The 27,750-nt window shown below is 49.6% G+C and overlaps 7 protein-coding genes across 7 annotated transcripts; 3 read left to right on the forward strand and 4 right to left on the reverse strand.

Moving 5' to 3' along the window:
* Window positions 1–160: 160 nt before the first annotated feature.
* M438DRAFT_364933 (MFS general substrate transporter) lies at window positions 161–2,015 on the reverse strand (the record flags this gene model as incomplete). Its single annotated transcript, XM_029907757.1, has 3 exons — window positions 161–1,074; window positions 1,128–1,703; window positions 1,754–2,015. The coding sequence occupies 3 exons, from the start codon at window positions 2,013–2,015 to the stop codon at window positions 224–226; spliced, it is 1,689 nt and encodes a 562-aa protein (XP_029761122.1). The 3' UTR covers window positions 161–223.
* Window positions 2,016–2,245: 230 nt separating this feature from the next.
* On the forward strand, window positions 2,246–4,433 carry M438DRAFT_295931 (uncharacterized protein; the record flags this gene model as incomplete). Its single annotated transcript, XM_029901890.1, has 4 exons — window positions 2,246–2,698; window positions 2,745–3,181; window positions 3,230–3,635; window positions 3,691–4,433. The coding sequence occupies exons 1-4, from the start codon at window positions 2,572–2,574 to the stop codon at window positions 4,431–4,433; spliced, it is 1,713 nt and encodes a 570-aa protein (XP_029761123.1). The 5' UTR covers window positions 2,246–2,571.
* Window positions 4,434–5,949: 1,516 nt separating this feature from the next.
* Window positions 5,950–8,674, forward strand: M438DRAFT_364935 (MFS general substrate transporter). Its single transcript, XM_029907758.1, has 6 exons — window positions 5,950–6,662; window positions 6,713–7,616; window positions 7,669–7,754; window positions 7,811–7,861; window positions 7,943–8,042; window positions 8,100–8,674. Exons 1-6 carry the CDS (start codon window positions 6,367–6,369, stop codon window positions 8,496–8,498), a joined length of 1,836 nt encoding a protein of 611 aa, XP_029761124.1. The 5' UTR covers window positions 5,950–6,366; the 3' UTR covers window positions 8,499–8,674.
* A 460-nt stretch (window positions 8,675–9,134) lies between these two features.
* Window positions 9,135–10,505, reverse strand: M438DRAFT_272995 (MFS general substrate transporter; the record flags this gene model as incomplete). Its single annotated transcript, XM_029900594.1, has 2 exons — window positions 9,135–10,294; window positions 10,346–10,505. The coding sequence occupies 2 exons, from the start codon at window positions 10,503–10,505 to the stop codon at window positions 9,135–9,137; spliced, it is 1,320 nt and encodes a 439-aa protein (XP_029761125.1).
* Window positions 10,506–10,702: 197 nt separating this feature from the next.
* On the reverse strand, window positions 10,703–12,876 carry M438DRAFT_203907 (glycoside hydrolase). The gene is made up of 3 exons (XM_029899358.1): window positions 11,904–12,876; window positions 11,493–11,847; window positions 10,703–11,441 (listed from the first exon to the last, which is right to left on the reverse strand). Exons 1-3 carry the CDS (start codon window positions 12,787–12,789, stop codon window positions 10,856–10,858), a joined length of 1,827 nt encoding a protein of 608 aa, XP_029761126.1. The 5' UTR covers window positions 12,790–12,876; the 3' UTR covers window positions 10,703–10,855.
* A 1,571-nt stretch (window positions 12,877–14,447) lies between these two features.
* On the forward strand, window positions 14,448–22,020 carry M438DRAFT_354948 (alpha-1,3-glucan synthase; the record flags this gene model as incomplete). The annotated part of the gene is made up of 8 exons (XM_029906996.1): window positions 14,448–14,816; window positions 14,868–15,448; window positions 15,508–18,139; window positions 18,202–18,402; window positions 18,467–18,645; window positions 18,755–18,995; window positions 19,055–19,580; window positions 19,634–22,020. The coding sequence occupies 8 exons, from the start codon at window positions 14,448–14,450 to the stop codon at window positions 22,018–22,020; spliced, it is 7,116 nt and encodes a 2,371-aa protein (XP_029761127.1).
* Window positions 22,021–22,580: 560 nt separating this feature from the next.
* Window positions 22,581–26,904, reverse strand: M438DRAFT_317937 (ABC multidrug transporter SidT). Its single transcript, XM_029902768.1, has one exon. The coding sequence runs from the start codon at window positions 26,595–26,597 to the stop codon at window positions 22,629–22,631; it is 3,969 nt and encodes a 1,322-aa protein (XP_029761128.1). The 5' UTR covers window positions 26,598–26,904; the 3' UTR covers window positions 22,581–22,628.
* Between the last annotated feature and the right edge of the window lie 846 nt (window positions 26,905–27,750).

Consider the following 27,750-nt stretch of genomic DNA (forward strand, 5'->3'; position numbering starts at 1 on the left):
CCAATCGGTTGACGCTGTTGATTAGTCTCCTGGAAACTAATCTCCTGCACGTGTTGTTAAATTTTGTTGAACCACTGAATGCCTTCATGTCCGACAGACGATCTATCCTCGAATGCATACACGCACTAGCGCTACTCTTGAGAGTATTCTTTGGCAATACAACTAGACGGTCTTGCAAACGATGATACTCTTTTTGTGGTTTACACACATATCTCGACTGACTCTATCGGTGCTCTTGTACCAAAGCCCCTTTTGCTTCCTCATTCAGATCAGACTTAGGGGGCCGCTGAACGTTGGCAATCTCGTCGCCATTTCCCTTCTCGACTTCGACACCATTGATAGTGTCGCTCGATTGGGCCACTCTCAGCTCATCGGGACGCTGTAGCCCACGATCCTTGATCAGAAGGCAGCCAAGTAAGCAGAGACCCATAAATGGCACATTCATGATGAATACAGTTCTGCTAGCTTTTGCATAGGCATCTAGGACTTCCTGTATCTGCTCCGGTGAGGCTCCGAGGGCCGCAAAGTCCGGAGTGTCGTAAGAAGAAAAGGCAGAAGCAAACTCTTGAGGCATGGCTTTCTTGAGAGAATTTTGTAGCGCAGCAGCAGAGATGGCAAGCCCAACTGCACCACCCAGACTGCGTAGAAAATTGCGGTTGGAGATGACGATTGCACGTTGAGCTTTGGAACAATGAGCCTGTAATGCGACTAGTGTTGGCTGAAAAATTAAGCCCACACCGGCACCTTGTACAAGCAAGATGACTACGATCGCGGCGATGGGCGTGTTTTGGTCGAATATACATGTAAGGCCAACGCCCAGCGTCCAGAGAAAGAAGCCTAGCCAGATGACTTCACCGTAACGCTCTCGCCTAGAGATGTACTGGCCCGAGACTATTGACAAAGTCATCTGTGCTGCGGTGATAGGCAGTACGAGAGCGGCTGAAGTGATCGGTGACATGCGTCGCGCATTTTGGAAGAAAAGCGGCAGGTAGTAGAGCTGTGAGTAGTATACGATTCCGAAGAGGAAATTTTGCAAGAGCAGAATGCAGACCGGTAAATTTCTGAAGAGTGACACTACTTGAGTCAGTATCTTACCAGTATCAGAAGATGGTGTTTATTTTGCTTACAAGGCATCATAGGGAGCAACGCGACCTTGTGTTCGACAAATAAGAATGCAAGAGCACAGCTGCCTCCAACTGCTAACATTGCGATGACCATAGTAGAGTCCCAGCGGAAGTAACTGCCACCTCCAGAGACAGGTATCAGTATGAGTATGATTGCCGCCGAGCCGAAAAGAATGCCCCAGTAATCTATCTTTTTTGAGACGGTTCGAAAATCCAGCTTCGAGGAGTCGTTGGACGCAGGCAGTATGAAAAAGCAACTCACACAGCATAGAGCTGCAAGTGGACTGACTAGCCAGAACAGACCTCTCCAGGTGGAGTGCTGAGCGAACACTGCCGCAATGAAGGGCCCTACCATGTTGCCCATGCCTACGCAAGCACCAAGGATACCTTGGTATCTGCCTCTCTCCTTCAAGGTGACGATGTCGCTCACTATCATCATCGATAGACTTGTGATACCGCCGTTGGCAACACCAGCAAGGCCGCGGAAGACATAGAGCATGGTAGCATTCTGAGAGAACCCGCAAAGCAGGTCACAGACTGCGAGTAGAACCAACGCCGACAGAAAAACAACCTTTCTTCCTGGAGTCATTTGTTAGCATTTCTTCCATGCTGAGATGTATATTACTGACCGAAAAGATCAGACAGCCGTCCGAAAAGAACCTGGAAGACTGTGTTCGCAATAAGAGCGGAGGTACCAGCCCAAGAAATGGTGTCGGCTGCGTCTAGATCTCGTGAGATGGTTGGCAGTATAACTCCAATGCCGTTCTGGTCAATAAAACAGATAAACAATGAAATTGCTAGTACGCTGAAGACTATGAGCAATTCCTTTTTTGGTAGGAGGTTGGTTTGGTCGACGATTGACGCCTCGGCAGCGACTTGATTTTCCTTCATGATGGTCGGGTTGGCGACAAACAAAAGACTAAACCAGAACTCGATCAACTACAACAAAAAACAAATGCAATGATCATGAGCGATTGAAAGGGAGCATTCAGCCATTCTTTCATCATCTTCGGATGACCGATGTATTGCATCGGTGGTGGAATGGTCAAAGGCCGAATTGAGGACTATGGGCTGTATTCTACAGCCTCCAAGGTCTTCGGAGGTCCTATCAATAACATTATCTATGCTCGGGCAATCTGTAGAGGAAGGAAGCTATGATCGCCGTTGCCTATCGAAGTTCACAGTAGATTTCGGAGATCCGACGAACTTGTGGGGCTCGTCCGATGCACTCCTTCCCTTATCAGCTTATCTGCGCCCAGTCTCGTCCGCGCCTTGCTCGTTGGCACATTGTTATCACCTCAACATCAGTTGCTAGCTGAAATTGTCTCATACTGACCAAGATGGGCTATCTCATGCGAGTGAAATGTGCATATATGCCTCGAGATGATCGCCCGTATTCTAGTCGGCATATTCTTTCATTTGCGACAGCCTTCTCCACCAAGCGAACATGCTACAATCTGTGCAGCAGCTAAAAGCTGCTTCTCGATCACCCAAGTCTTTGAAGGAACTGGTCCAAACTTCTGATAGCGATGGTACAGTCCGCTACAACAAGGATCTGCTTCCAAGCCCTCCAGGTATGTCATTCGGTTCTCTCAAGATGATGGTGTTGACTCTTTGCAGAGGACAGGAGATGGCGATGGCAACATTACTTTGCCTACTACCTGACGATGACGTTCAGTCCAAGCAGTTACAACCTCGGAGCCTCGCTCGTGTCCATCGGCTTGCTCTGGTGGCATGGAATGATAGCTGCTGTCATCGGATCTGGAATCTTGACCGTCCTAGTCGTCCTCAACAGCCGTGGTGCCATCAAGTACTTCGTCGGGTTTCCAGTCTATGTCCGCGTCGCCGCCGGTGTCAGAGGCTCCTCGTTGTACATCCTCGTCAGAGCAGTTGTTGCGATCATCTATTTCGCCACACAAACATACTACGGCGGACGAATCACGACCGTGTTCATGCGTGGGATATTTGGTAATGGATACAACAATATCCCAAATCACCTACCTGCAAGTGCTGGTATCACATCTCGTGACCTGCTCAGCTTCTTCATATTCTGGATGGTAAGTGCTTCGTCGTGTTGTTCAAGAACAAGATACTGACCAGCATAGATCCAAATGCCCGTCATGTTCATTCATCCCAAGGTTCTCCGTCACCTGTTCGTCGTCAAAGCAGTCTACACAACGATTTCCCTCCTGGGCGTGCTCGGCTGGACTATCAGCGCGAACGGAGGAAAGCTTGGCGACTTCAAGTACACCACCAAACAGACTCAACTGTCCGGTCATGAGCTTATCTGGCCCATGATATCTGCCATCAACTCCGTGATGGGTGCTCTCGCGCCTGTTCTGATCAACCAGCCTGACATCGCCCGCTATGGTCATTCGTACAGCGACGTTACTTGGAGCCAGGGTGTCGGTATCTTGATCTCGAAAGTCTTGGTTATGTTCATTAGCACAGCCACTACCGCTGCTGCAACCAACGTCCTGGGAAAATCTTTCTGGAACGTTTGGGATCTTTGTAAGCTCCATCAATGACCAGGCTCTGAGTAGCCAAGCTGACCATGTTGTCGTAGACGGCGCTATTCTCGACCAATACTGGAGTCCTGGCGCACGTGCCGGCATGGTGTTCGCAAGCTTTGGCATGATGCTTGCCGTGCTAGTCACAAATGCTGGTAGCAACTCACTGCCCGTCGGCGCCGATCTGACCGGTATCTGGCCCCGCTGGTTGACGATCGTCCGAGGCCAGGTGATTTGCGCATTACTGGCACCCCTGCTTGTACCGTGGAAGATCATTGCATCGGCAACGTCTTTTCTCACCTTCCTCGGGTCCTATACAGTGTTCCTCATGCCAATCTGCGCTTGCATGGTGGTTGATTACTGGATCGTGAGGAGAGGCAACATACATGTCCCCTCGTTGTATGTGTACACGCCCGAAAGCCCGTACACATATTACAAGGGATGGAACTTGCGGATGCTAGCCGCTTGGGTCGCTGGCGTGGCCTTCGTCGTTCACGGCATAGCCAATTCCCTGCATCCAGGTTCGGTGGGAATGGCGAGTTCCAACATGTACAAGCTAGGCTTCATCCTGTCATTCACCATGGGCGGCTTGGTCTATTACGTCCTGTGCCTGATTTGGCCTGTACAAATCTTGCCTCATGGAGCGGACAGAGCGCTCGCATTCGAGGAGCTTGCTGCAAATGAAGGTTTCTTTGACCATGAGAACGTGGGCACCATCACCGGTGTGCTGGAAGGGGAAGACGCCGACAACGTCTCTACTCCACATTACATTGCCGAAGGGAAGGAGAGCAAAGTTTGAAGAGCGCTGATGTCCAAGTGATGTTAAAATGCGATAATGATATAATGCTTCCAAATTCCTTGAAGCTGTACTCCATGATAATGATCAGGGAGGCCAATGTGATTCCAATGCCGCGGGAGGGTACCCGGGATAAAGACCGCAAGAAGCTGTCACTATGCAGCGTATTTGACAACGAAGAGTGGCAGGAACCAAGCTCTCCCTGGATTTGTTTGTGGAATCGAAAAGCATCGTGCCTTCCAATGGTCAGAACGTCCAAGAGGGGGCAAGCACGATGGCAGCAGTCCAACGAGAATCGTGTGAATCTCGACACTCTGATGCCAGGGCGCAAAAGAACAAGTTCCTCTCGTCCTGAGAGTTATGAGCCCGCGACCCAGTATGTGTTTCCCAAGCTCTTTCGGTCCATCATGCTCGTGTCCAGGTTGTGTCGTCTGTTGTCTATGCATTGCGCCGACAGGATGTGGTACTCCTTCGATGCTAAAACTCTACTAGCGTGGGGGTGATATCTCGAGGGTCAGTCCCAACGCATCGAGGATAGCCTCATCACATCAAGATGATGTCGAAGGTCGGTCTTGACGCGTCGATGATCAAGCGATTGAAGGACGAACCATAGCGCTGAGTGCGAAGGAACAGTGTCGCATCTTGATCTGTATCTTTTCACGGTTTCAATAATAGGGTCGCCATGTTGTCAAGCTGACGTGGTGTTCGTGAGATGCGTGGAGGCTCCTTCGCGTTGAAATTGCGTAGCTTCTTTACCGAGGATGAACAAACCCTTGAATGATTCAATATAACAATCTAAATATCGAAGCATATTCTTTTTAACAAATTACTATGTATCCTAATTTAATTAGGACCGACTATACTAGCCCTTAGTGCCTAATCTTACTACATAAATCAACGCAGTCTACACTTTATGGTAGAATATGCGTGGGTGCCGCAATGGATTCCACCTTGATGATTGTCATCGGAGATTTCTAGCCCAAACTAGCCTGCAAGAACTTTCACGACCAATTTGATGGGACTTAATCTAAGTGGACCCCAACATGTGCTTCTCCTTCGGCTCAGGTTATCACGTTCTGTTGTTTTGAGCTTGTTGTAGCAGTTTCGTAAAAAAGCCAGGGTCACAGGCATGACATGAGCAGCTTTGACCAAGACTTTTGGCCACTCGGTCCAGCGCCCGGCGCCCGGCGTACTTCTTTCTTCTGAGAAATGGCGTTTGCGACTGCACGTCATTGCCACCAAGTCATCGATGCCGCCTACCTTCAGCCCTAATCAGATGTTCATCGTCCTTGGAAGTCTCATTAGTCAGGAGCATAGCATCATGTAGCGGTCAGCGCGCCCAATTGTACTCAAGTACAACAAGCAAGTCTCGTTGTTGCTTGATCGATTTTGCCTTCAAAAAAAGACTGCGAGTCAGAGCTTCTATCTCCGCCAAGTCACGGGTGGCTTGCCACCAAATCTGATAAGATTACTAGTGTCGCCGCATTACCGACCCTTCTCGTGTTTGACTTTCGTCGATTGCGTATCTCTCCATCTGCCGCGGGTGATGAAGACGAGCTGTTGCTCGTTTTCTTGGATGCAGTGCAGCTTGTTGTCACAGCCAGTGAGCATGTCAAAGTTTGGTGAAAACCATCAATTGTGGGGGGGCCTGAGACGTGTTGAGCTGAGAAAGATCGGAACACCTTTTTCTCGACCCGACAAGAGAAGAAAAAGACCCTGCGGTCGATCCTCCTCATCCTTCGCTTCCACACCGTGCCGGATTTTCGTATCTCGACTTTTTGGTACCCGCAAAAAGAATCGTTGATCAACGTGATTTCGGCAGACGTAGAGCCACTTTTTGTATATATATGAGGACCCCTCCATCTTATCAATCTTCATCTTTGTGTTCCCGCCCCGTCTTTATATTTTTAATGTTCAATTGAGCCCATCCGACAATATGGGTTTCTTGAGCGCCCTCGACCGACCCTACATAAACCCTTTTTATCATTCTCAAGAGGATGAAGAGCCCGATGACGTCGTCAAGGAGGAGAGCGGATTGACTTCGTCAAGCAGCCCGAGTGATCACTCACCCCCATACCAGGAAGCCTATGGACATATGAAAACCCCCGTGCCTGGATCTGGAGCTGCGTATGCTGGTGAACAAGTCGATCCGGACTATCAAGCTGGTGTGCAAAAAGCAGAAGGTGTCACACTTGCTTGGAACAAGAGAGCGCTATGGATAACTTACATCTGGTGATTTGCCTTTATCCGAGATTGAGCAATATTTTGCTAATGGAAAACAGGATCTATGTCGTGTATTTCGAAATCGCTCTCATGAGTACAATCACTGGTTACCTCGGAAATTATGCCAACGCAGACTTTAGCACATCACAGCTACTGTCAGTCAGTTCTGTGATGAGCTCCATCATTGGCGGTGTATTGCGTCTACCGACTGCCAAAATCATCGATATCTGGGGTCGTGCCGAAGGTTTCTTTGTCATGATGTGTATCTGTATTATCGGATTGATCATCTTCGCCGCTTCGAATAACGTTCAGACTTACGCCGCCGCCTCAGTCATCTACTACATTGGTTACGATGGCATGTACTATGTCATGACTGTTTTCATCGCCGACACGACCAGACTGAAGCACCGTATCCTCATGCTGGCCATCTCGCAAACGCCTTTCATCTGCACAGCTTTCACCACACCTTATGCAGTCTCAAGCTTCGTCAGCGGAGCTGGCTGGAGATGGGGATATGGCACCTTTGCCATTGTTACACCGGTGGCTTGCCTTCCTCTTTGCGGTATTTTCCTCTACTACCAACGAAAGGCCGAAAAGATGGGCCTTTACAAGCGCACAGAATCCCCTGTTCGTGGCTGGTACCAAACCGTTGTGCACTACTGGATTGAATTCGACATGGTCGGTGTCTTCTTGCTCTGTGCAGGATTCGTCCTCTTCCTACTGCCTTTCTCCCTTGCTACCTCTGTTGCTGGACAGTGGAAGAGTGCTAGCATCATCTCTATGCTGGTCATCGGATTCGTTATTTTGTGTCTGTTTCCAGTATGGGAGCGCTTCGGTGCCAGCAAGCCTTTCCTGCCCTGGGACAAGCTCAAGGATCGCACTGTCTTTGGTTCGGTGCTTTGCATCTCCAGTCTGTACGCTGCTTTCTACTGCTGGAACCTTTATTACTACACCTTTAACCAGGTAAGGAGATCGATCACGCCACATGTTAACCACATATTGACCAGAGTTATAGGTTGTCCTCGGTCTTGGCACTCGCGATGCCACATACATGGGCGAGATCTACACCGTAGGCTCTTGCTTCTTCGGTGTGATCACAGGGCAAGCACTTTCCATTTCCGGTTTAAAAAATACCAGACAGCTAACTGTTTCTTCAGTCTCCTCGTCAAATGGACTAAGCGCTACAAGTGGATTGCTCTCGCATCTGTGTAAGTGAGATCTAGTGGCTTGCTGTCCAGATGCAACACAGCACCCCTACCTTAAACACACATGCTAACGTGCAGTTTTAGACCTCTCTACATCATGGGAACGGGTCTTTTGATCCACTTCAGACAACCAGGAACTGCTGTCGGTTACGTCGTCATGTGCCAGATCTTCATCGCCTTTGCCGTAAGTTTTGCAATTTCGACCAAGATTTTCGACATTTCGCTAATATCTTCCCTGCAGGGCGGAACTCTGGTCCCGTGCCATCAAGTCGCAGCTCTCGCCGCCGGCACCCACGGCGAATTCGCCACCACCCTCGCCCTCCTCTACCTCGCCTCCTCCGTCGGCGGCGCCATCGGTGACTCCATCGCCGGAGGCATCTGGACGAATGTCTACCCTGGCGAACTCGCCAAACGCCTCCCTGCCGATGTTGCGACATCGGTGTACACGAGTTACACCAATGCTCTTACCTACCCTGTTGGCAGCGAGACCAGAGATGCCATTGGAGTTGCTTTCGGCATCGCGCAGAGGGATATGTGCATTGCGGCTAGTTCAATCACAGCTCTGACGTTCATCGCCGTGTGGATCTGGCGTGATATCAATCTTGCGAATAAAAAGCAGATTAAGGGTGTTGTTGTGTAAAAAGACACAAGCTCTGAATTGCAATGGAGCCGGGCTCATTTTCGAAGTCGAAGAAGATCGGCATGTATATCATGATACCTTGCTTATATGGCTCATTGCTACATCATCACCTAACATCCGCTCGCTATACATCTAGAGAGAAAAACCACAGAGCCACAAAAGTTGTCATTTTTATCAGATCAAGTTGTGTTTTTCCGGTGTCGATGTGATTTGATTTTCGCGTTTTGATCTGTTGTACACGCGTTGCCTACGCCATGCAGATCTCGTTTGCAACAGCAGTGCATCTTGTCGCGACGTGACACGCGACCGGACATCTTCACCCTACCTGACTTCATCGCTCCATGGCTAGCGAGCGACATGATATTATACTACTGGCAGGACAATCCTCCAGACACCACTCGCACCTTCTTGTAGTTGCGTCTGCTCGCGTCCGCCGCTGAGTGACTGGGATCGCCCAAAACCTTCAGCGCCGTTTGTTGCGATACGATTTTGTGGATGTCACCGAATGATTAAATGGCCTCGTCTGGTAGGAAGATAATTACGCGAGTCTCGTAATGAAGGTGCGACGACGATATTTGGGCAATGGGTGGTGGGTGAAGAAAACAACTGACAAGTCTTTTGCTAAGCATACATATTCTAGTGGATCATCTTAAGCTGCTTCGCGTAGAAAGCAAAACCACCCACAAATGCTGTGATGCCCGTCATGAGCAAAAGTGCTCCGTAACCAGTGCCGAAAGCATATGGCGCACTCGAATTCCAGGGATCCTTGTCTACCAGAGCTTCTGACAGGGGTCCTGAGACCACAGCTCCGATGCCTTTCCCGCAGCTGAACAGACTGATAATCATGCCGGTCTCTGCACCCGGGTATCCATTCTCACGCACCGTCTTTGCCACGCCAGACCATGTTGTCGAGTAGCCTCCCGCATATACGCCGTAAAGGATTGCGAATACGAACAACATCGGCTTCAATGTAGCGAAGGTCCAGAACACAAATACTGCGACTACAGTACCGATACTGCAGACCAGAATGCCAGTGGTGACGTGACACCGGTCACAGAGGAAGCCGATGAACAGAGCTCCAACGATTTGTGCGGCGTTGATGAGAGCAATTGCCAGTGTACCATCCACAGCCGAGAAGCCGACCTTCTGGGCGAAAGACGACAAGTAAATGCTAGGCAAAAAGAAACCAAGTCCTTGAATGATACTGGCGCCCTGCAAGATCCAGAAAGTCTTGCTTTTGAGATAGCCGAGCTCGAGACGCTGTGGTCCAGTATTGGCATGGTGTCGGATGGGCAGTCGTGGTTTCATGTAGAAGAGTGCAGGCGTAGTGAGGACGACGAAGACGACGGTCCATGTTCTCAGTGCAGTGCGGAAACCGTAGTTGCGAAGTACCCAGTCCAGAGCGAAAGGTATCACAACGCCGCCAGCTCCGCAGGATGCACAAATGACGCCGAATGCCAGTCCACGTTTTGCGACGAACCATTCATCCAGGTAGAGCAGTACAGGATAGTAGTGCAGAGCTCCGCCGACTGCGTACAGGACGCCTTGAGTTGCGATCAACTGGGAGACCGACTGTGCGAAAGATGCGCCGATCAGGGCAGCTACGATGACAGCGAAGCCGACGAATACGCTGGGTCTTCGGTAGCGAGGGTTCAACTTCAGGACGGTGAACCAGAAAGGAGCGGAAACGTATAGCAGGCCTGTTGCGGTAGTACCAATGGCAGCGATGCTTGAGCCGTTATCTGCGAAATGCTGAGTGTAGTATGGTTGGAAGACACCAAAGCTGAAAGGAAATCCTAGATTGATTGTCAGAAGAGATTGTCATCATAGTCCCATGCCGAACACACCCCAAGTCACAGCTTCGAAAACAACAGCGCTGGCAAGAAATAGCCATGCTTGTCCACGATCAGCATCTGGAAGTGAGAAGATCTCGCCATCATCGGCTCTCTCGAACGCATTCGAAAGTTCAAGTTCTCGTGGTGTTTCATCGCCAGCTGGCCTGTCCATCACCACCGACAACTCAACATCTCGTGTTCGGTCGTCGACACCCATGATCAATTCAAAGTTGAGATAAGAAGTTGATGGAAAAAAGGTTCAGCACAAAAAAGGTGATGGGCACCAACTGTTAAACCCCACCAGGGCGACATATTGACTTTCCGCCCCGCATTTTACGCCCTTCCATCGACGACATCGCACCTTCCGTCGGGAAACTCTTGCAAAAACAAATTTCCCGTGCTGACAATTCAATCTTCGTGCTGCTTGAATTTTTGGTCGAATCATCAGACGCCAACGAATCGATTCGTTGTTTGCATCCAACTGATACATGTGAAACTGAAGCATGCAGAAGCCTTGCCCTTTCACTGGATAGTGACATCAAAGTCAGGATTCCAGTACAAGTTGCCCACTGTGCTTGCCGTGTCGAGAGTGACTTTCTTATCACCGACCATAAAGTCCTCGATGATGAAACCTTCCACAGTGATGTTGTTGCCGTTGCCATCGGTCATAGCAGGCATAAAGCTCTCAGAGATGCCTATGTTCTCATATCCATCGCAACTTCCAAACTCCTCGACCCAGACGTTTGATACAGTGATGTTATGCAAGTTCTCCAGAGCATAGATACGCATCAAAGGTCCAGAGATACCCTCACTACGGATGTTGGAGAACACGATATTACTAGCCGAGGAATAGGTATCGGCTGTGCTTGTGTTTGTCGCAGATGTCGATGCAGTGGAAGGGTCGTACAAGTTGTTACTCCCGATGATACCTGGATTTGAGCCATTACTATTCCAGCGACTGTGGATGATATTGATGTCGCTGACTCTGATGTCGCTTATGTTTCTAGCTGCCCAGCCGAATTGGATGATGGGTGCTGTTGAACCCTTCTGTACGACAACATTCGATACAGTGACGTCTGAATGGTAAAGCTTTATGGTGTCATCGTTGCTATGTCGCATTAGCCGAATCAATATTTGTGGTGATCAGTGTAGCACTCACGTATGGTAAAAGATGTCTTGGAACACACTACCAGGATACGCTTGCATGCCATCTGTTTGTCCAAAGTAACCACCGACTTGCTTGTAGTCGGTACATGCGACAGAGAATGCTGAGGTATCACCATAAAAGTCCATACTGTTGAAGGGAGGACTGTTCACCGTCGGACCGTTCACAACCCAGGTAGTTTTCTGTCCATTGGGGACCGTGCCCTTCCACATGCGCAAAGGTGAGGCATCTACATTGTGATTTTGGAATCCGTAGGTAGGGTCTGCTTGATAGACATACTGCTCACCGGACAATACACCATGTCCCGTAGCTTGGATGAGTGCGGAGTTTGTGTGAAACTCCACAGCGCCTAAACCTTTGTTAGTGCAAGAACTACCTGACTGATTTGAGCAGCAAAAGTCCTACCTTTTACGTAGGAGCCAGGCGCAAAGTAGAGCCAGTCTACTGTTGAACTGAGGTTCAAATAGTCTGTGGCAGTAGCGTAATACACACCGGGCTTAAAAATGACGATTCTCGCCTCTGTGGTGTTCAGTCCGGATATGCGACCTTCAGGGACGACCAAAACATCATCAGACGTTTCGTTCGGTATCAAGGACTCATCCTCAAAGGGGCTCGCAAAGATAAGCAGGGAGTCGAGAGGCTCTACCCCCATCAAAGGCATAGAGTCATCGTACTCGTCAACGTAGTACGGCCCACTTGCCGAAGTGTCCTGGACATAGGAGCATGTAGGGTTGCTACATCCATCGCGAAAATCAAAGAGATTATCGTTGAACTCAACCGAAAACTTGCTGCCACGTTCGCTGTAGGGCACTTGGATGAACAAATCACCGCCTGCGACTGAAGTGGTGAGGTTGAGAGTGGTGGGTCTGATAACAAAAGTGTCAGACTCAATGCCAAAGCCATCGAGACGATGCACCTTCACCCAAACGTCTGCTGAGTACAGGAACGAGGTCCAAGACATTGTCATGCCAATGGCAGCTTCTATAGTGATACCATCGCTCGCGGTCGTTGTTGAGGTCAGGTCATTCGGTATCAGAATGTTGCCCTGACCGTTGCGTGGTATAGTCTGATAAGCGAAAGAGTCGTAATAGGTCTGATCGACAGAGTTGCTAACTTGAATAGAGTAGAGATGGCTCTGGCGAACGGAACTTGGCTGCACAGGTGATCTGGTGATTTCGCCGGAGTCGTGCCACCAAGTCTGAAGCTTAGAATTGTTGACGGTGTTGTTGCTATTGGAAGTAGCGCCTGCGATACCAGCGAGAAGGATCCCGGTATTCAAGATTCCCCACATCTCTTATATTGCAGATTAGCCTGTTCTGCGAGCGGCGCGGTCCGGTGCTCCCGAAAGCAAGCGTGGAAGGGTATAAGTGTATGATGTGAAGGTGAATACAACGAGGTTGGTGAGAGAACACATCAGAAGTCGTCCACCGGAACTACGTAGACGATATCTGTCAACATTGAAGGCCTACGCAACCGCTGAATTGCTTTTGTTCCTTGGAAGTACATTTCGGGTCCTGCGTCGACGTCTTGTGCAGATCATCAAACGGTGGTGATAATTATCCCAGGAGATAGAGAGCTGTATTGGAATCAGCCTCTGTTTACCGACTCTAAACGCCGAAAGCTGCAAGACTTGCCATGCAGAAAAATCAACGTTTTTCTTCCCGTATACATGTCTCATTTAGCAGTCGGTCCTAATCAATTTGATGCCGCGACGGTATTTCGAAGACCTAACGGTTGCAGTGAAAATGGCCAGCAGTGAGATAAACAACGGACAGATCTGGTGTGGAAAGCTTAACCGAGGGGCGCTTCCGAAACGCCCACCCTCGCTGTTTGTTCAATGATCTTGAAGGACGCGTATACAATGCAGTCCATTAGAGTTATGAGGCTCCAAAACGTAAGAGAAGCTTAACTCGACGAATGCTGGTAGTGTAGTGTATAACCTCTATAGACACTCCAATATGATATGTATATTGGCGACAGGGAGTTCAAAAGACTCGAATTTGTCAAAGTGCGACCAAATCAACAAACATGCCAAGCATAATTATTACCGAGCTGCCTCGAACTTCACCTTTCCAGGCGTTGCGAGATACGACTCGTTTTCCTCTCTTACACGAAACTCTAATCCCTTTACACGAGAAAACCAACAGTGTCAGTCGGCTTGACATCGCGTGATACGAGTAATGGAGCATTACCGAGTAGCAAAATGCTACTTAATGATAGACAAACCGCTGTAGACGTTACACCGTACCCACGCGAATTTGTGCGAGCCTCGCCACTGCCATCAGTTCATGCCGCATGGCATTCACTGAGACCCGAATCCTGCCATGCAACAGTGGCGGTTGCGACTGGCACTGCCATCTTGAGGACTCTGCCGCCGGCTAGCCCTGCCTACGAGAGAAAATTCGGTTGATTGATGGATCGTTTGTCTAGTCTTGCCTGCTTGGCATGAAGAGAAGCGAGCATCAAATGAAATACTGACTCGGGCCTATAGGACTCTCTGAGAATACCGAGCTGGTTGCAAGTTCTCGTTGATACTTGTAGAAGCTTAATCAGGATTCTCTACTCTTTTCGGCAGCCGTTCGAGGTGCTCATGGCAAAGGTCATGGAGCTTGACTCCCGGAAAGGCATCCGGTGACATGGAACTATTTGATACCAGAGTGCTGGGCAGACAGGCTCAAAAACGTGCACATCAGGACATGCTGCTAATGGGAACCGCCAGTATGCTAGAGAAGCCCAACAGAATCTCGATGGCAATAGTGCTTATCGAACACATGAACTCTTCTGATGCTTTAGTGGTTATGGAAGAGGCGTGGGGATAGGTATATATGCGGAAGATGCACCCATCTGCAGTTCGCCTTAGCAACCTGTGGCACTTGCGGCCAAAGTCCCTTGTTTGATTTTCTACGTACTCTATTTGACTGATTTCTGGTCTTGACAACGTCTCTCATCATGGCGTCTGTTATTTTCAAGACCATCTCGCTACTCAACCTTTGTCTTACGCTTCACAATTCCCAGACACAAGCTCTCGACTGGTCTGCTGACCAGGTCGAGTGGAATCTCAATCAGAATGAAAACGCCACTGGACCTCTTGAATACTGGGGCGAATGGGAAAATCACCCCAAAACACCTTCACCTTCCAACTGGAGAATGCCTTTCTACATGTTAACGCTGGATCGTTTTGTAGATGGAAAACCTTCGAACAACGACGCCAACGGTACAGTATTCGAGAACGACTGGACTACAAACCAGTTCCGTTTTGGCGGAGATGCAAAAGGCTTGATGGATAATCTGGACTGGATCCAGGACCTCGGTATTAAGGTAAGCTTATCTCTCTTCTTACTATGTAAGGATGTACAATTAACAATCAAGGCTATCTACTTCTCCGGCAGTCCATTCATCAACATGCCCTGGGCTTCTGACGGCTTCGGACCTCTCGATTTCACATTGCTTGACGCACACCATGGAACGATTGACGAATGGCGCCAATTGATTCAGGAGCTGCATACTCGTGGAATGTACGCGATCATGGAGAACACCATAGGTACAATGGGAGATCTCCTCGCATTTGAGGGCTGGGAGAATGAAACAACACCCTTTAATGCACACGAATACGATGCCCTCTGGAAGAGCAGCCGCAGATACCACGACTTTGAGATCAGTAACGACGTTCTTCAAGACTGTGAATACCCTGTCTTCTACGGAGATGATGGATTTCCAGTCAACGCCTCGATCATGGCTACTTTCGACAACCAATGCCGCAAATCCGATTTCGATCAGTATGGCGACATGAAGGGAGTTGGCTACGTACCTCCCTACCAGAGTCAACTTTCAAAATTTGCCAGTGTGCAGGATCGTCTCAGATTGTGGAAGCATGATGTCCTGGAGAAAGTGAAGCATTTCAGTTGCATGCAAATTGCCATGCTTGATATTGATGGATTTCGAGTTGATAAGTTGGTTAACCCCCAAGTCGGTTAGGTTGATGTGTGTATCGCTAACACCATTAAAATAGAGCACTCCAAACTCCCGCTGATGCCCTCGCCGAGTGGGCTACGTATCAACGTGAATGCGCCCGCCAATATGGAAAAGACAATTTCCTTGTTACCGGTGAAGTTGTCGGAGAGCTGAAATATTCTTCCGTTTTCTTTGGTAGAGGCAAGTCTCCCAATACATACTTCGACAACCAAACGGAGGCACAACTCGCCACCAATGCTACAGAGGGATATATCCGCGAGTCCGGAAACAACGCACTTGACGGTAGCAACTTCCATTACCCTACTTATGGTGCGTTGACGAGGTTTCTGGGCCTCGACGGAGACATTGGTTTTGAGGGCGTTGACTTCGCTCAGCACTGGAACGCATACCTACTCACCGACGACTTCGTAAACGTCAACACTGGCCTGTTCGACCCACGTCATATGTTCGGCACTACAAACCAGGATGTGTTCAGATGGCCAGCACTTGTCAATGGAACACAACGACAAGTTCTTGGCTTTTTCATCACTTTCTTAGAAATGCCTGGAATCCCCGAACTCATCTGGGGCGACGAAGTGGAGTTCAAAGTCCTGGAGAATTTGGCTGCCGATTACATGTTTGGTCGCCAACCGATGGCGTCAACTCGAGCATGGCAAATGCACGGGTGCTACAAGGTCGGAGCTGCTGGCAATGGCTACTACGACATGCCGTTCGGAGATGCTCTGCTTGCTTGTCAGGACGACTCAGTCAGTCTTGATCAGAGAAACCCAGCGCACAGCTTGCGTAATTTGATCAAAAGAATGTTCCAATTGAGAACCCACTATCCTGTCCTAAACGACGGCTTCACCCTCCAGACGCTCTTCTTCGAGACACACGATGTGTTCTTACCTCACAGCGGACAACTCCCGACGCCTCTTGGTATTTGGTCGGTTTATCGTGGCCGGACTCCCGGGGTCCAGGACTTCACTGGAGAAGGTATGGGTAACCAAGGTATCTGGCTGCTTTATTCCAATCAGAACGAGACCGTTCACTACTCATATGACTGCTCCAACTCATCTGGATCTCTCGTCGCACCATTTCCTGAAGGCACCACTATCAAGAATCTGTTCTACCCATACCAGGAGTATACGTTGAACTCTTCCACTACAAAGCTTGGTATCGAAGGTTCAGACGAGATCAACGGCTGTCTGCCCGGAATTGAACTAGAAGCATGGGGCTTCCGCGCATTTGTCCCTATCGACAAATTCGTGGCAGCGACTCCTGTAATTTCTGGAGCCATTCCTCGCCACGATGCCAGAATCGAAACCACTGCGGATTTTAATGATGTGATCGCCGTTCCAGTCACGCTCTCGTTCACCCAAGCAATGGACTGCTCTTCAATTCTGAAGTCCATCAGCTTCGAGTCGACGACACAAACAGGCATTGTTCCGCACTTCGAGGCGTCAAGTGTTGTCTGTCGCAACATCACAGTAGACAACTCTCAGCGCTTTGTAGGAGAGGCACTTTCAACCTTCCAGTGGTCTGCAAACCTCGTAAATCTCAGCCATGGTGTACACACCTACACAGTAGCCAATGCATCCAGCGCTGACGGAATCTCCTTCACGAACACAAAAGACAAATTCATGCTCCGCGTCGGTCTTAAGGATAATCCAGTTGTTTTCCCCAGTTCTGCCAACTATACTACTGGCCTTGTTCATCGGGATGCGACTACAGGCGAGCTCCGAGTAACACCGAAAGCCGCCGGGTCTACTCAATGGCGATTCTCGACAAACTATGGCTCGAGCTGGTCCGACTGGACTTCGTACACTGGCGAGACAACGACCATCGAAGAGCAGGCCTGGTCTGGCACCAGCGCTCAGCAGTGGTCGGGCGTGCACATTGTGACACAATACTACAGTCCTTTGATAGGATCGACTGACCATGTTCAACACTCCGATCTTGATGCCGAAGTTCCTAGAAGATGGCCTAAAGTTCACGTTCAAGGACCTTGGAACCAGTATGGGTACGATGCTGGTCTTAATGACCAGATGAAGCAAGATTCTGAAGGCATATGGAACTTCGATTTGTCTTCCGAATGGCCAACCTCAGTGATTTTGAATGTCTGGGGAATGAACCCTGATGGGGCCCCTGACAAATCCGCTGCCTATGGCGACGTCGATGGTGACAATGTACTCGATTGGGTTCCACCAGACAGTTTGTCTTTTAACCAGCTCAACATAACACCACCAAGCTGGCCCCATACTGCCTACAAAATTGCAGTGAACGATGGATCTATGCGCTACACCATCACTCCAACTGGCTCTGCAAACAGACAGCTCGCATTGTACATCCTTTTGGCAACTCTCCCTCTCATAACCGCCTGCCTGGCTGTCGCAATCTACCATGGCTCATTCTATCGCTTGAAATACAACTCGATCGGTCTAACGAAGCGAAGTTATCCTTTCAACCAGTTCCAAAAGAAGAGAAGCGTGTCGGACATTCTGCCTTTATCGTTCACTAAGATCTCAGAAAAGCAAGATGCCACTGATGCTCCCGAAGCCAGCGACGGAGCTGTTATCACAACTGAGACTTCCAGAACCATCCTCATCGCCACTATGGAGTACGCTATTGCCGACGAATGGAACATCTCCATCAAGATTGGTGGTTTGGGAGTTATGGCTGGTTTGATGGTAATTTTCAAAATCACGATCCAAACAAAAAGGAAAAAGAATGCTAATCGAACAAAATCTAGGCTAAGCATCTTACTCATCACAATCTCATTTGGGTGGTACCCTGCGTCGGAGACGTAGTCTACCCAATTGACCGTGTGATGGAACCTATTAAGATCACTGTTATGGGTAAGCCATACTTGATCGATTGTCAAATCCATGTTGTCGGCAGAATTACATATGTCTTGCTTGATGCACCACTTTTCCGCCAACAAACCAAGAAGGTAAGATTATTGTTGTTCAACGACTCAGCGTACCTTGGAAATCATATCTAACCTCATCTTCTAGGAGCCATATCCAGCCAGAATGGATGACCTTGACAGTGCGATTTACTACTCAGCATGGAACGCTTGTATCGCCGAAGTCATGAGGAGACACCCTGAAATTGATATCTACCACATCAACGACTACCACGGAGCTGTCGCACCTCTGCACCTTCTTCCTCGCGTCATCCCTGTCTGCTTGTCGTAAGTACACCCTATCCGACATCCCCCTCGTTTTTCTTCCCTTCCTTTTTCCTTCTCTACTGTTCCCCTGCTTTTCTACCACAAGCTTGAGCTGATCACAGTATTTCAGATTACATAACGCCGAATTCCAAGGCTTGTGGTCCATCAACACACCGAAGAAGATGCAAGAAATGAGCGATGTGTTCAACCTGGATAAATCGATCATACGACGATACGTCCAGTGGGGCGACAACTTCAACCTCTTGCACGCCGGAGCCAGCTATCTACGCATTCACCAGAAGGGCTTTGGAGCCGTCGGTGTGTCGAAGAAGTATGGTGCACGTTCATTCGCTCGCTATCCCATCTTCTGGGTGAGTTCTCCTTTGCTGATGCATGTTTCGAAGACCACGAGGTTGCTAATATCGCCCAGGGTCTGCCCAAAATTGGTATTCTACCAAACCCCGACCCGGCTGATATCGAGCATTTCGACAAATGTCTTCCTAACCCGGACGTCGCCATTGACAGAGAATACGAGGCTTCTCGTGGGGCCACTCGCAAGCAAGCACAGCAATGGGCCAATCTGAACATTGACGAATCAGCTGAGCTCTTCGTCTTTGTTGGAAGATGGAGCATGCAAAAAGGAATTGACCTTATCGCAGACGTCTTCCCGAAAGTCCTGGAAGAGAACCCAAAAGCACAGTTGATTTGTGTGGGCCCCGTCATCGACCTTTATGGAAAGTTCGCAGCTCTGAAGCTCGACTACCTGATGAAGAAGTATCCTGGCAGAGTGTACTCGAAGCCAATGTTCGTCTATGTGCCACCATTTGTCCATGCTGGAGCCGAATTTGCTCTTATTCCTTCACGCGACGAGCCTTTCGGCTTGGTCTCTGTCGAATTTGGACGCAAGGGAGCTCTTGGAGTCGGAGCAAAGGTTGGAGGTCTGGGACAGATGCCAGGTAAGTTTTTTATCGTGACAACTTTAAGCAAATATGCTAACATTGACACCCAGGTTGGTGGTTCCAGATCGAGTCATCAATGACTCGTCACATGCTCAGTCAATTCAAGAAATGTATTCAAGCCGCGTTATCCTCGGACCAAGAGACTCGAGCTCTCATGAGAGCAAGATCTAAGGAGCAGAGATTCCCCGTTGCGCAATGGGTAGAAGACCTCGAGATCTTGCAAACTAAGGCCATCAAAATCAACACAAAGGTTCAGGATGGTTCAGTGTCTGCTCTGAGCACGCCTAACAGCACACCCAACAGCTCGCCTCCGAGATCACGCGCCCAGTCTCGTGTTGCATCTCCTGCAGCCTCAAGATCTTCCTCGCCTACCCCGGAGACACCAGCCCCTCAATTCAGACGTCGACTTTCCTCGTTATTGTACCCTGTTCATCCGACAGCGGAGCAATACATGCCGTTCCGCCGCAGACTTTCGTCGCTCTTCCCAATGTCACGTCGTTCGCCATTCCAGCACTCAGAGGCTGGTGCAGACATTTCCGAACTCGAAGAATCTAGAGACGAAGTCGGTTCGCTCCCTCCTTCTTCTCCAACATTCCGTCCTGGAACAGCTGGAAGCATGAGTGCCGCTCATGCCTTGTTCACACCTGGATTTGGGTTTGCAGAGGAGCAGAATCTACCAGGCGAACTCACAAGACCTACACTCGCTCACTACAGACGTTCTTCCACACTCAGTGTCGACGAAGTTGTAGGAGAGAAGACTGACTACTCCCTCCAAAAAGTTGATCAGAGCTTCACCGACAGCCAGCTGGACTACTACCGCATATACGAAACAATGCTTGGATCTCTAACGGCCAAGAACTCCGAAGGCAAACTCTGCATTGAGACTTTCCTGCATTCAGCCGAGAAGAACTGGTACCGTAGATTTGGTGAAGCCAAACTTGGCCGAACTGTGGTCTCTCCTCCAGAGGTGGGTAGCAAGAAGTTCGGTGCGAAGGGTGTCTCGGTCACAGTTCGTGAGGCATCCTCCATCAGCGAGAGCGAACGTACTGCCAGTGTTGGTGCTATGTCTCATACGAGCGCTGAACAGTTCTTCACGACCGCCAACTACAAGGCGCCAACTGGTATCTCGAAGTTGATGATGTCGAAGATACCTTACCTGGCACCGGATTGGCCATTGTACGCTTACCTCATGGCTTTTGGACAAATCATTGCCGTAAACAGTCATCAGATCACGATCATCACTGGAGCACAGGGCGAGAACGCAAACAAACTTTACACCATCGCTTCCATCTACTTGGCCGGATCACTCTTTTGGTGGTTGATGATCCGTAGACTCGCGAGCAAATGGGCACTCTCCCTGCCCTTTGTTCTATACGGTCTAGCATTCGTTTTTGTCGGCCTGGCTCCCTTTGGCACTACCCTCGACAGTCGCGGTTGGATCCAGAACGTTGGAGCCGGTCTCTATTCATTCGCTTCTGCCTCTGGTTCTCTTTACTTCGCCTTGAACTTCGCAAGTGAAGGTGGTGTGCCCATTCAGACAATGATATTCAGAGCGACTGCCGTCCAAGGCGTCCAACAACTCTGGGTCGCCGCCCTATGGGCATGGGGAAGTGCCATGTCGGCCAATCACACCTCCCAATTCACCAACACAATCATGAACTCAAAGGTCCTTCTTGCCATTATGGCACCAATTGCCCTCTTATTCGTTTCTGTCGGCGTCATCCTTCTCTTCGGCCTCCCAGAGTATTACCACAATTCTCCTGGAAAAGCACCCAGTTTTTACACCAGTGTGTGGAAGCGCAAGATTGTGCTGTGGTTCTTTGTCGCCATCATCGCTCAAAACTACTGGCTTTCCGCACCCACTGGACGCAATTGGCAGTATCTATTCAGCAGTACCCAAGCTCCAGTCTGGAGTATTGTTCTTCTGCTACTTCTCTTCTTCATCGTCATCTGGTGTGTTGCTCTTTACACCCTTTCCAGATTTAGTGGGCATCATTCATGGTTCTTGCCTATCTTTGGTGCTGGTCTCGGTGCCCCACGTTGGTGTCAGATGCTCTGGAGCACTTCTGGTATGGGTCTTTACCTACCCTGGGGCTCAACCCTGGGTAGTGCGATTGCTGGAAGGTCTTTGTGGCTGTGGCTTGGTACCTTAGATGCCCTTAGTGGTGTCGGTATTGGTACCATGCTTCTCCAAACACTCACTCGTCACCACGTTGCTGTCACATTGACTGCTGCCCAAGTATTGGGTTCAATCGCCACCATCGCAGCTCGCGCTTCTTCACCCGATGCTACCGGTCCTGGCGCCGTGTTCCCTAACCTGGCAGTCAGTCTGGCTGGACTGGGCGCTTGGGAGTTCTGGGTGGCTCTTCTTTTCCAGTTGGTTCTGCCGATTGGTTTCCTTATGTTTTTCCGCAACGAACAGTTGTTCAAGCCTTGATGGCAAGTTGTGTGATTTATTTCCTTTGTCATTAGAAATGGATATGATTATTCTTTGGCGTAGTAGTTTATAGAATTCAGACATAGATTTACATTAGCAGATAGACATAATAGATAATGCATATTCAAAGCACGTATTGAATTCGATTGGAGTCAAAAGGTATGATGATTAGCTTGGTGACTCTGTTGTGAAGCTTCCGTCAAAAGTCTCAGATCTGCCAACGGATGGCTTGAGCGGAAGCAGATGCTGCATCGCTCTTTCCGCTACAGCCAATTTCGTTGATCACATGGTCAACTCTGCTCAAACATGTCTCGCGAATCTCGCAGCCTCATCTACTTTCTTGATCGTCCACGAAGCAAATCATCGGCATCACGAAGCGTATACCGTCGACTGCAATACCACCGCCCACTCGCTCATGTACCACCGGTCTCCGGCCCTCATCGGCTCCCCATCCATGCTATCGCTGCCATCTCACAAGTACAAGCTTTTGTGTGTCTGCACTCTCGCATGCGCCGCGTCGCATCAATCACACAAGATCACCTGAGGCTGGAGAAAGATTTGGGAACAAATATGTACAAACTTTTTGAGATCTATCTCGGGGTATCTATCTAATCAGTCGCGACTGTCTGATGCATAACCGACTCGCGGTAATCTAGACTTCTCTCCAACAACTCTTCATGGGAGCCACTGTCAACACATCTTCCGGCCTCGATCAAGAAGATGACGTTCGCCTTCTTGATGGTGTGCAGACGATGGGCAATGGCAATGACTGTGATGCCCTTTGCCTTTGTCTTGTCCAAGCCTTCCTGCAACAGTCGCTCGCTCTCGGCGTCAAGAGCACTGGTGCTCTCATCTAAGATTAGCAGCTTCGGGTTTCTGACCAAAGCGCGTGCGATGGACAGACGCTGCTTCTGGCCGCCAGAGAACTGACTGCCGTTAGGTCCACAAAGTGTATCGTAGCCTTCAGGCAAGGCAGCAATGACCTCGTGAACATTGGCAAGCTTGCAAGCCTCGATAATCTCCTCCTTGCTAACAGTGTGGCCAGGACGAGCACCAAGACCGATGTTGAATTCGACACTTCCCTCGAACAACACACTCTCTTGAGGTACCAACGCAATACTGTCACGGAAAGATGTATCGCGAGTCTTCGTTACGTCAAGGCCGTCAATAATCACCGATCCTGATTGAGGTACGTAGAGACGCTCAACAAGAGAGATGACAGTCGACTTGCCAGCACCACTAGGACCAACAAGGGCAGCAAATTGTCCAGGCTTGATGTCAATGTTGAGACCGTTCATGACCTTGACATCAGGTCGAGCTGGGTATGAGAAGTGGACATCACGCATCTGGACGCTGGAGGCCTTGTTGTTAGACATGTGCGAAGTCTTGGTCTCAGCCATAGCCTCGATATTGTTGCCTTCCAAAGACATGTCAAGAGGGCGAACATGACCGGCCATCTTGTCCTTGCCGATCTGTATCAAGCTCAGGATTCTTGCCATCGCATTGCGAGCTGCCGAGATTTCAGGAGCCAGTGCAAACATTTGCGACCACAGCAATGCACCGACAAGAAGAGAGAAGACAACAATCAGGAATTGAGTCTGGGTGTAGTTGCCGTTGAGAATCTGCTTGGAGCCCCACCAGTAGGCAAGGGCATTGACGCAGTTACCCAGGAAGTAGGTTATGGCCTGGCAAAGACTGGCTTGCAGTGTTACGCTGAGAGTATCTTTGCGAGGACCCTTGAGAGAGCGTCTGTATGTTCGCAAAATCTCGTCCTCAAGAGAGAAAGATGCAATGGTCTTGATAGATGTGATGGCTTCCACACCGATGTCGACTGACTTGGTGTATGCCGTCTCGTATTTCTCTTCGAACTTGCCGAGGATGCGGAGCTCCATTAGACCAGCACCAAGAAGCAGTGGTACCAGAGACAAGCAGACCAAGGCAATTCTCCAAGCGATAATGTGAGTGAGGATAATGGCGGCGATTAGATTAACAGTGATGGAGAACAGCGTGCCGACCACAGAGCCGCTGAAGCCAGCCAAAGCATTTCCATCTCTGGTAATGTATGAGAGAAGCAGAGCAGGTGTGCGACCCTCGGACTGATGCCACTGTAGGTCTTGCTCGAACAAAGATCTGAATGACAGAACTCTGACAGTGTATACAACCTTCTCCGAGACCCATCCAAATCCAGTCCAACTGACCAGATTGGCAAAGAACTCGATGATGGCGAGGATGAAGAACATAAGACCGTAGAAGTCACCACGGTTGCGGATTCTGCTAGGACTGTGGCAAGGGTTTAGACTACCGACGGTGTTACCGAAGATGACGGCTTCACCTGAGAAAGCACCGCCGACACAGACAGAACCAATGAAAGCGACGAGGATGTAGAGAAGGTGTGGCCTCAATGCAGGTCCATAGCCCTTTGCCAGGTCCCAAAGAGACTTGGGAGGAACAGGGAGTTCTTCCTCTTCCTCTTCTTCCTCCCCGGATGCTCTTACGGGTGTCTCCGTCGCTGATAGTTCGTCCTTCTCAGCGTTGATGTTGTCTTCGTACAAGCTCTTCTTCTCGATGTCGTCGGATGATGTACGATCGGAAACACTGATGCTGTCAGTACCAGCAGGTGCGTTATTCGTCTCAGACATGTTTCCAAGAGTCTGCATCTTGACCATGTTGGCGTAAGTACCGCTGAGGGCCATCAACTCTGAGTGAGTGCCTTGTTCGAGAATATGTCCTTTGTGCATACAAATGATGTTATCAGCAGCAGTAATAGTAGCCAAACGATGGGCAATAGTGATGACTGTTCTTCCGCTGGTGATACTGTTGATAGCACGCTGGATACGTTGCTCACTTCTCGAGTCGAGGGAGGCAGTGGCTTCGTCGAGGATAAGTACGGCAGGATTCTTAACGAGAGCTCTAGCAAGAGCAATACGCTGTTTTTGACCACCACTGATAAGACGACCACTTGAACCGACAATGGTGCCATAGCCCTGCTGCAGTGCAACGATGAATTGGTCGGCATCTGCTAGTGTGGCAGCTCTCTTGGCGAGGATAGCAATTTCGACGACAATGGGACCGCGCTTCTCTGCAGCAGCCATCAGATCGGTACCTGTACGGATGTCCGCAGCTACTTCTGCAAGGTCAGAGCCAAGCAGGATATCCTTGAATTGAGCATGTTCGGGATCGCTGGAGTTGATAAGACCATGTGCGATGTTTTCAAGAAGAGAACGATCGAGAAGCGAAGGTTCTTGCTGCACCAAACTCATAAAACTTCTCAAGTCGCGGGCGTTGAGTGTGCGAACGTCTTGTCCATCGAAAGTGATTTGTCCTTCAGTAGGGTCGTAGAGCCTGCTGACTAGACCAGCAATAGTGGACTTGCCACTACCGGATAGACCGACCAGTGCTGTGTGCTTAATGGCAGGAATGGAGAGACTGATCTTGTCCAGAACAGTGATTTCAGGTCTTGAAGGGTACTTGAATGAAACGTCCTTGAACTCGAATCCAACTCCTGCTTGGGGAAGTGCGAGGCCTGACTTGGTGTGTCCGTCGATCAAGGGCTCGCGGTCGATGTCTTCGCGAAGCTTGTTGAAAGAGCCTACGGCGGCTGAGAATAGGTGGACAAATGGCGCAACCTGACTGAGAAGCAATGTAGCCTCGATCAAGATGAAAATGACAGTGAAAGTAGCACCGACGGTGGTGCCTCCAGACTTTCCTTCTACCGAGTCTGCAATACGCTTGCTTCCTTGCCAGAAAGCCAGACCATTGGCAGCGTAGGCAACGAAGTACAGAACACCACTTTGAATACCAACGGCAGTGGCCTTCTTGATACCCTCGTGTTCAGAAGCTCTGAGAGCATCGGAGAACTTCTTCTCCAGACGAGCGTTGGCGCCGAAGGCTTGGACGACCATAATGTTGTTGAGAGCTTCGGAAGCAATTGATGCAGCGGATGCGGCGTAATCAGAAACCATGCCAGAGTATTTCTCGATATAGTGGCTTCCAACAATGGACATGATGAAGTAAGCGGGGATCAGAGAAAGCAATTCTGCCGCCAGTTTCCAGTCCTTGATGAATGCGACAATATATGCAGTGACAAAGAAAGATGCACTGGAAAGACAAATGCCGACCTTTTCGGCGGTTCCGGAACGAATAGTTTGGATATCTCCATGAAGTCTGGATGCAACTTCTCCTGGAGGCAGGTTGTCGAAGAATGATGGCTCCTGTCTGAGCAAATTTTGGAGGTAGCTCTCGCGGAGTCTTTGTGCAAGACGAGCACCATTGAGAGTCCAGCAAGTAAGATGAACGTAGATGCAGACAAATTGGGCGATGGCCAGGTAGAAGATAATCAGAATCGTGCTGTTGATGCTTCCTTGGTCACCGTCTCCAGCATCTGTGGCTTGATCGCAAGTCGCCGCGTTGAAATCATCCAGAAGTTGACCGAACAAGATACCAATGATAGGGAATGGAACACCAGCTGCGATTGAGCTTATGATACCGAGTAATAATGTCCCAATGTCGCGTGCTGTAGGATTGCCTGCAAGCAATAGGCGTGGGTAGCCTCCGAGTTTCTGAATGAAGCCTCCCATGATGGACTCAACCTGGAGAATTGGAAGTAAGATCTGGCAGATATCGTTATGCCCTATGATCAAATTGCTAGTATGCAATCGCGACCATCAATTTCACCGACAAAGGGCAACTCAATGCCGCTGTAGTACAGTGCTAGGAATCGAAATACGTCCGCGGGATCCTTCAATAGGCAAAAAGAGTGCGCCTGGACCTCGAAATATTTGATCTGATAAAGATGCTACAAGGAAACGAAGGATGCACAGTACCAAAAAGCGAGTAGCCACCGTGGAAAAGGCGGTGGGTCTGGGTACATTTTGCTCACACGCCTTAACTCAACGAGAGTCATAAAGTCATACGAGTTAGCCGACGCATGCTGGGCAAGCAATGAAGCAATGAAGCTATTACGAAAGCTTGTGCTGTCAATCACAAGAGAAAATCCCGACCGGCGGGCTAATGCGACATCGTTTGCGCATTGCTGCCGCGCTAGATAAGATAATCTGATGATCTTGATGAACTCATCCGTCACGGGCGTGTTGGGCGTCGTGGAAGGCACCGCGTGGGCCCCGACGCCGGAGCAACTCCATAAAATCGCAACACAACGCCCGAAAAAGCCTCGTTTCCCTCCGCCAAATATTCCAGACACGCCGAAATTACGTTGGTGCCAGCCATCACCGGCGGGTACATGCCCTTGCCACTGATCCTTGGTCGAATCTTATCTGATCAAAGATGGCCCGGCGGTTCTTCGTAGCGGACCGGGTGTGTTGTGAGAGGGCACGACGGAAGGTGAAGCCTAGGGCACTGATTCAGCTTTGTATGAGCGCGCTCAAATTTACCGAAATCGCATGACTTGCTGGCGGCACTGAATACGTTTCGCGACCCCCGTAAAATCGATCAATACAATCTGATCCGCCCTGATCCTTGGCCTCCCGCGCTAGGAGTCCCCAGTACCGTTAAACCTCAACGAGACCCCGAATGTGAGGTGTGGTCCCATTTTTCCTTCAGCTGCATTCCTTCCAGATAAAAAGGTTAAAGTCTTGTCTCCCTACGAGGGGCCCTCTATTCCGAAGTTCTCATTCCAATCCATATCTCTCTTTCATCTAGAGAACAGCCAAGATGCCTTCAGCATTGAGGAGGAAGTTCTTCTCTTCCAACGACCCTCAAGAGGGCAGCTCC

This window comes from Aureobasidium pullulans (assembly GCF_000721785.1).
Source record: "Aureobasidium pullulans EXF-150 unplaced genomic scaffold scaffold_8, whole genome shotgun sequence".
NCBI lineage: Eukaryota > Fungi > Ascomycota > Dothideomycetes > Dothideales > Saccotheciaceae > Aureobasidium > Aureobasidium pullulans.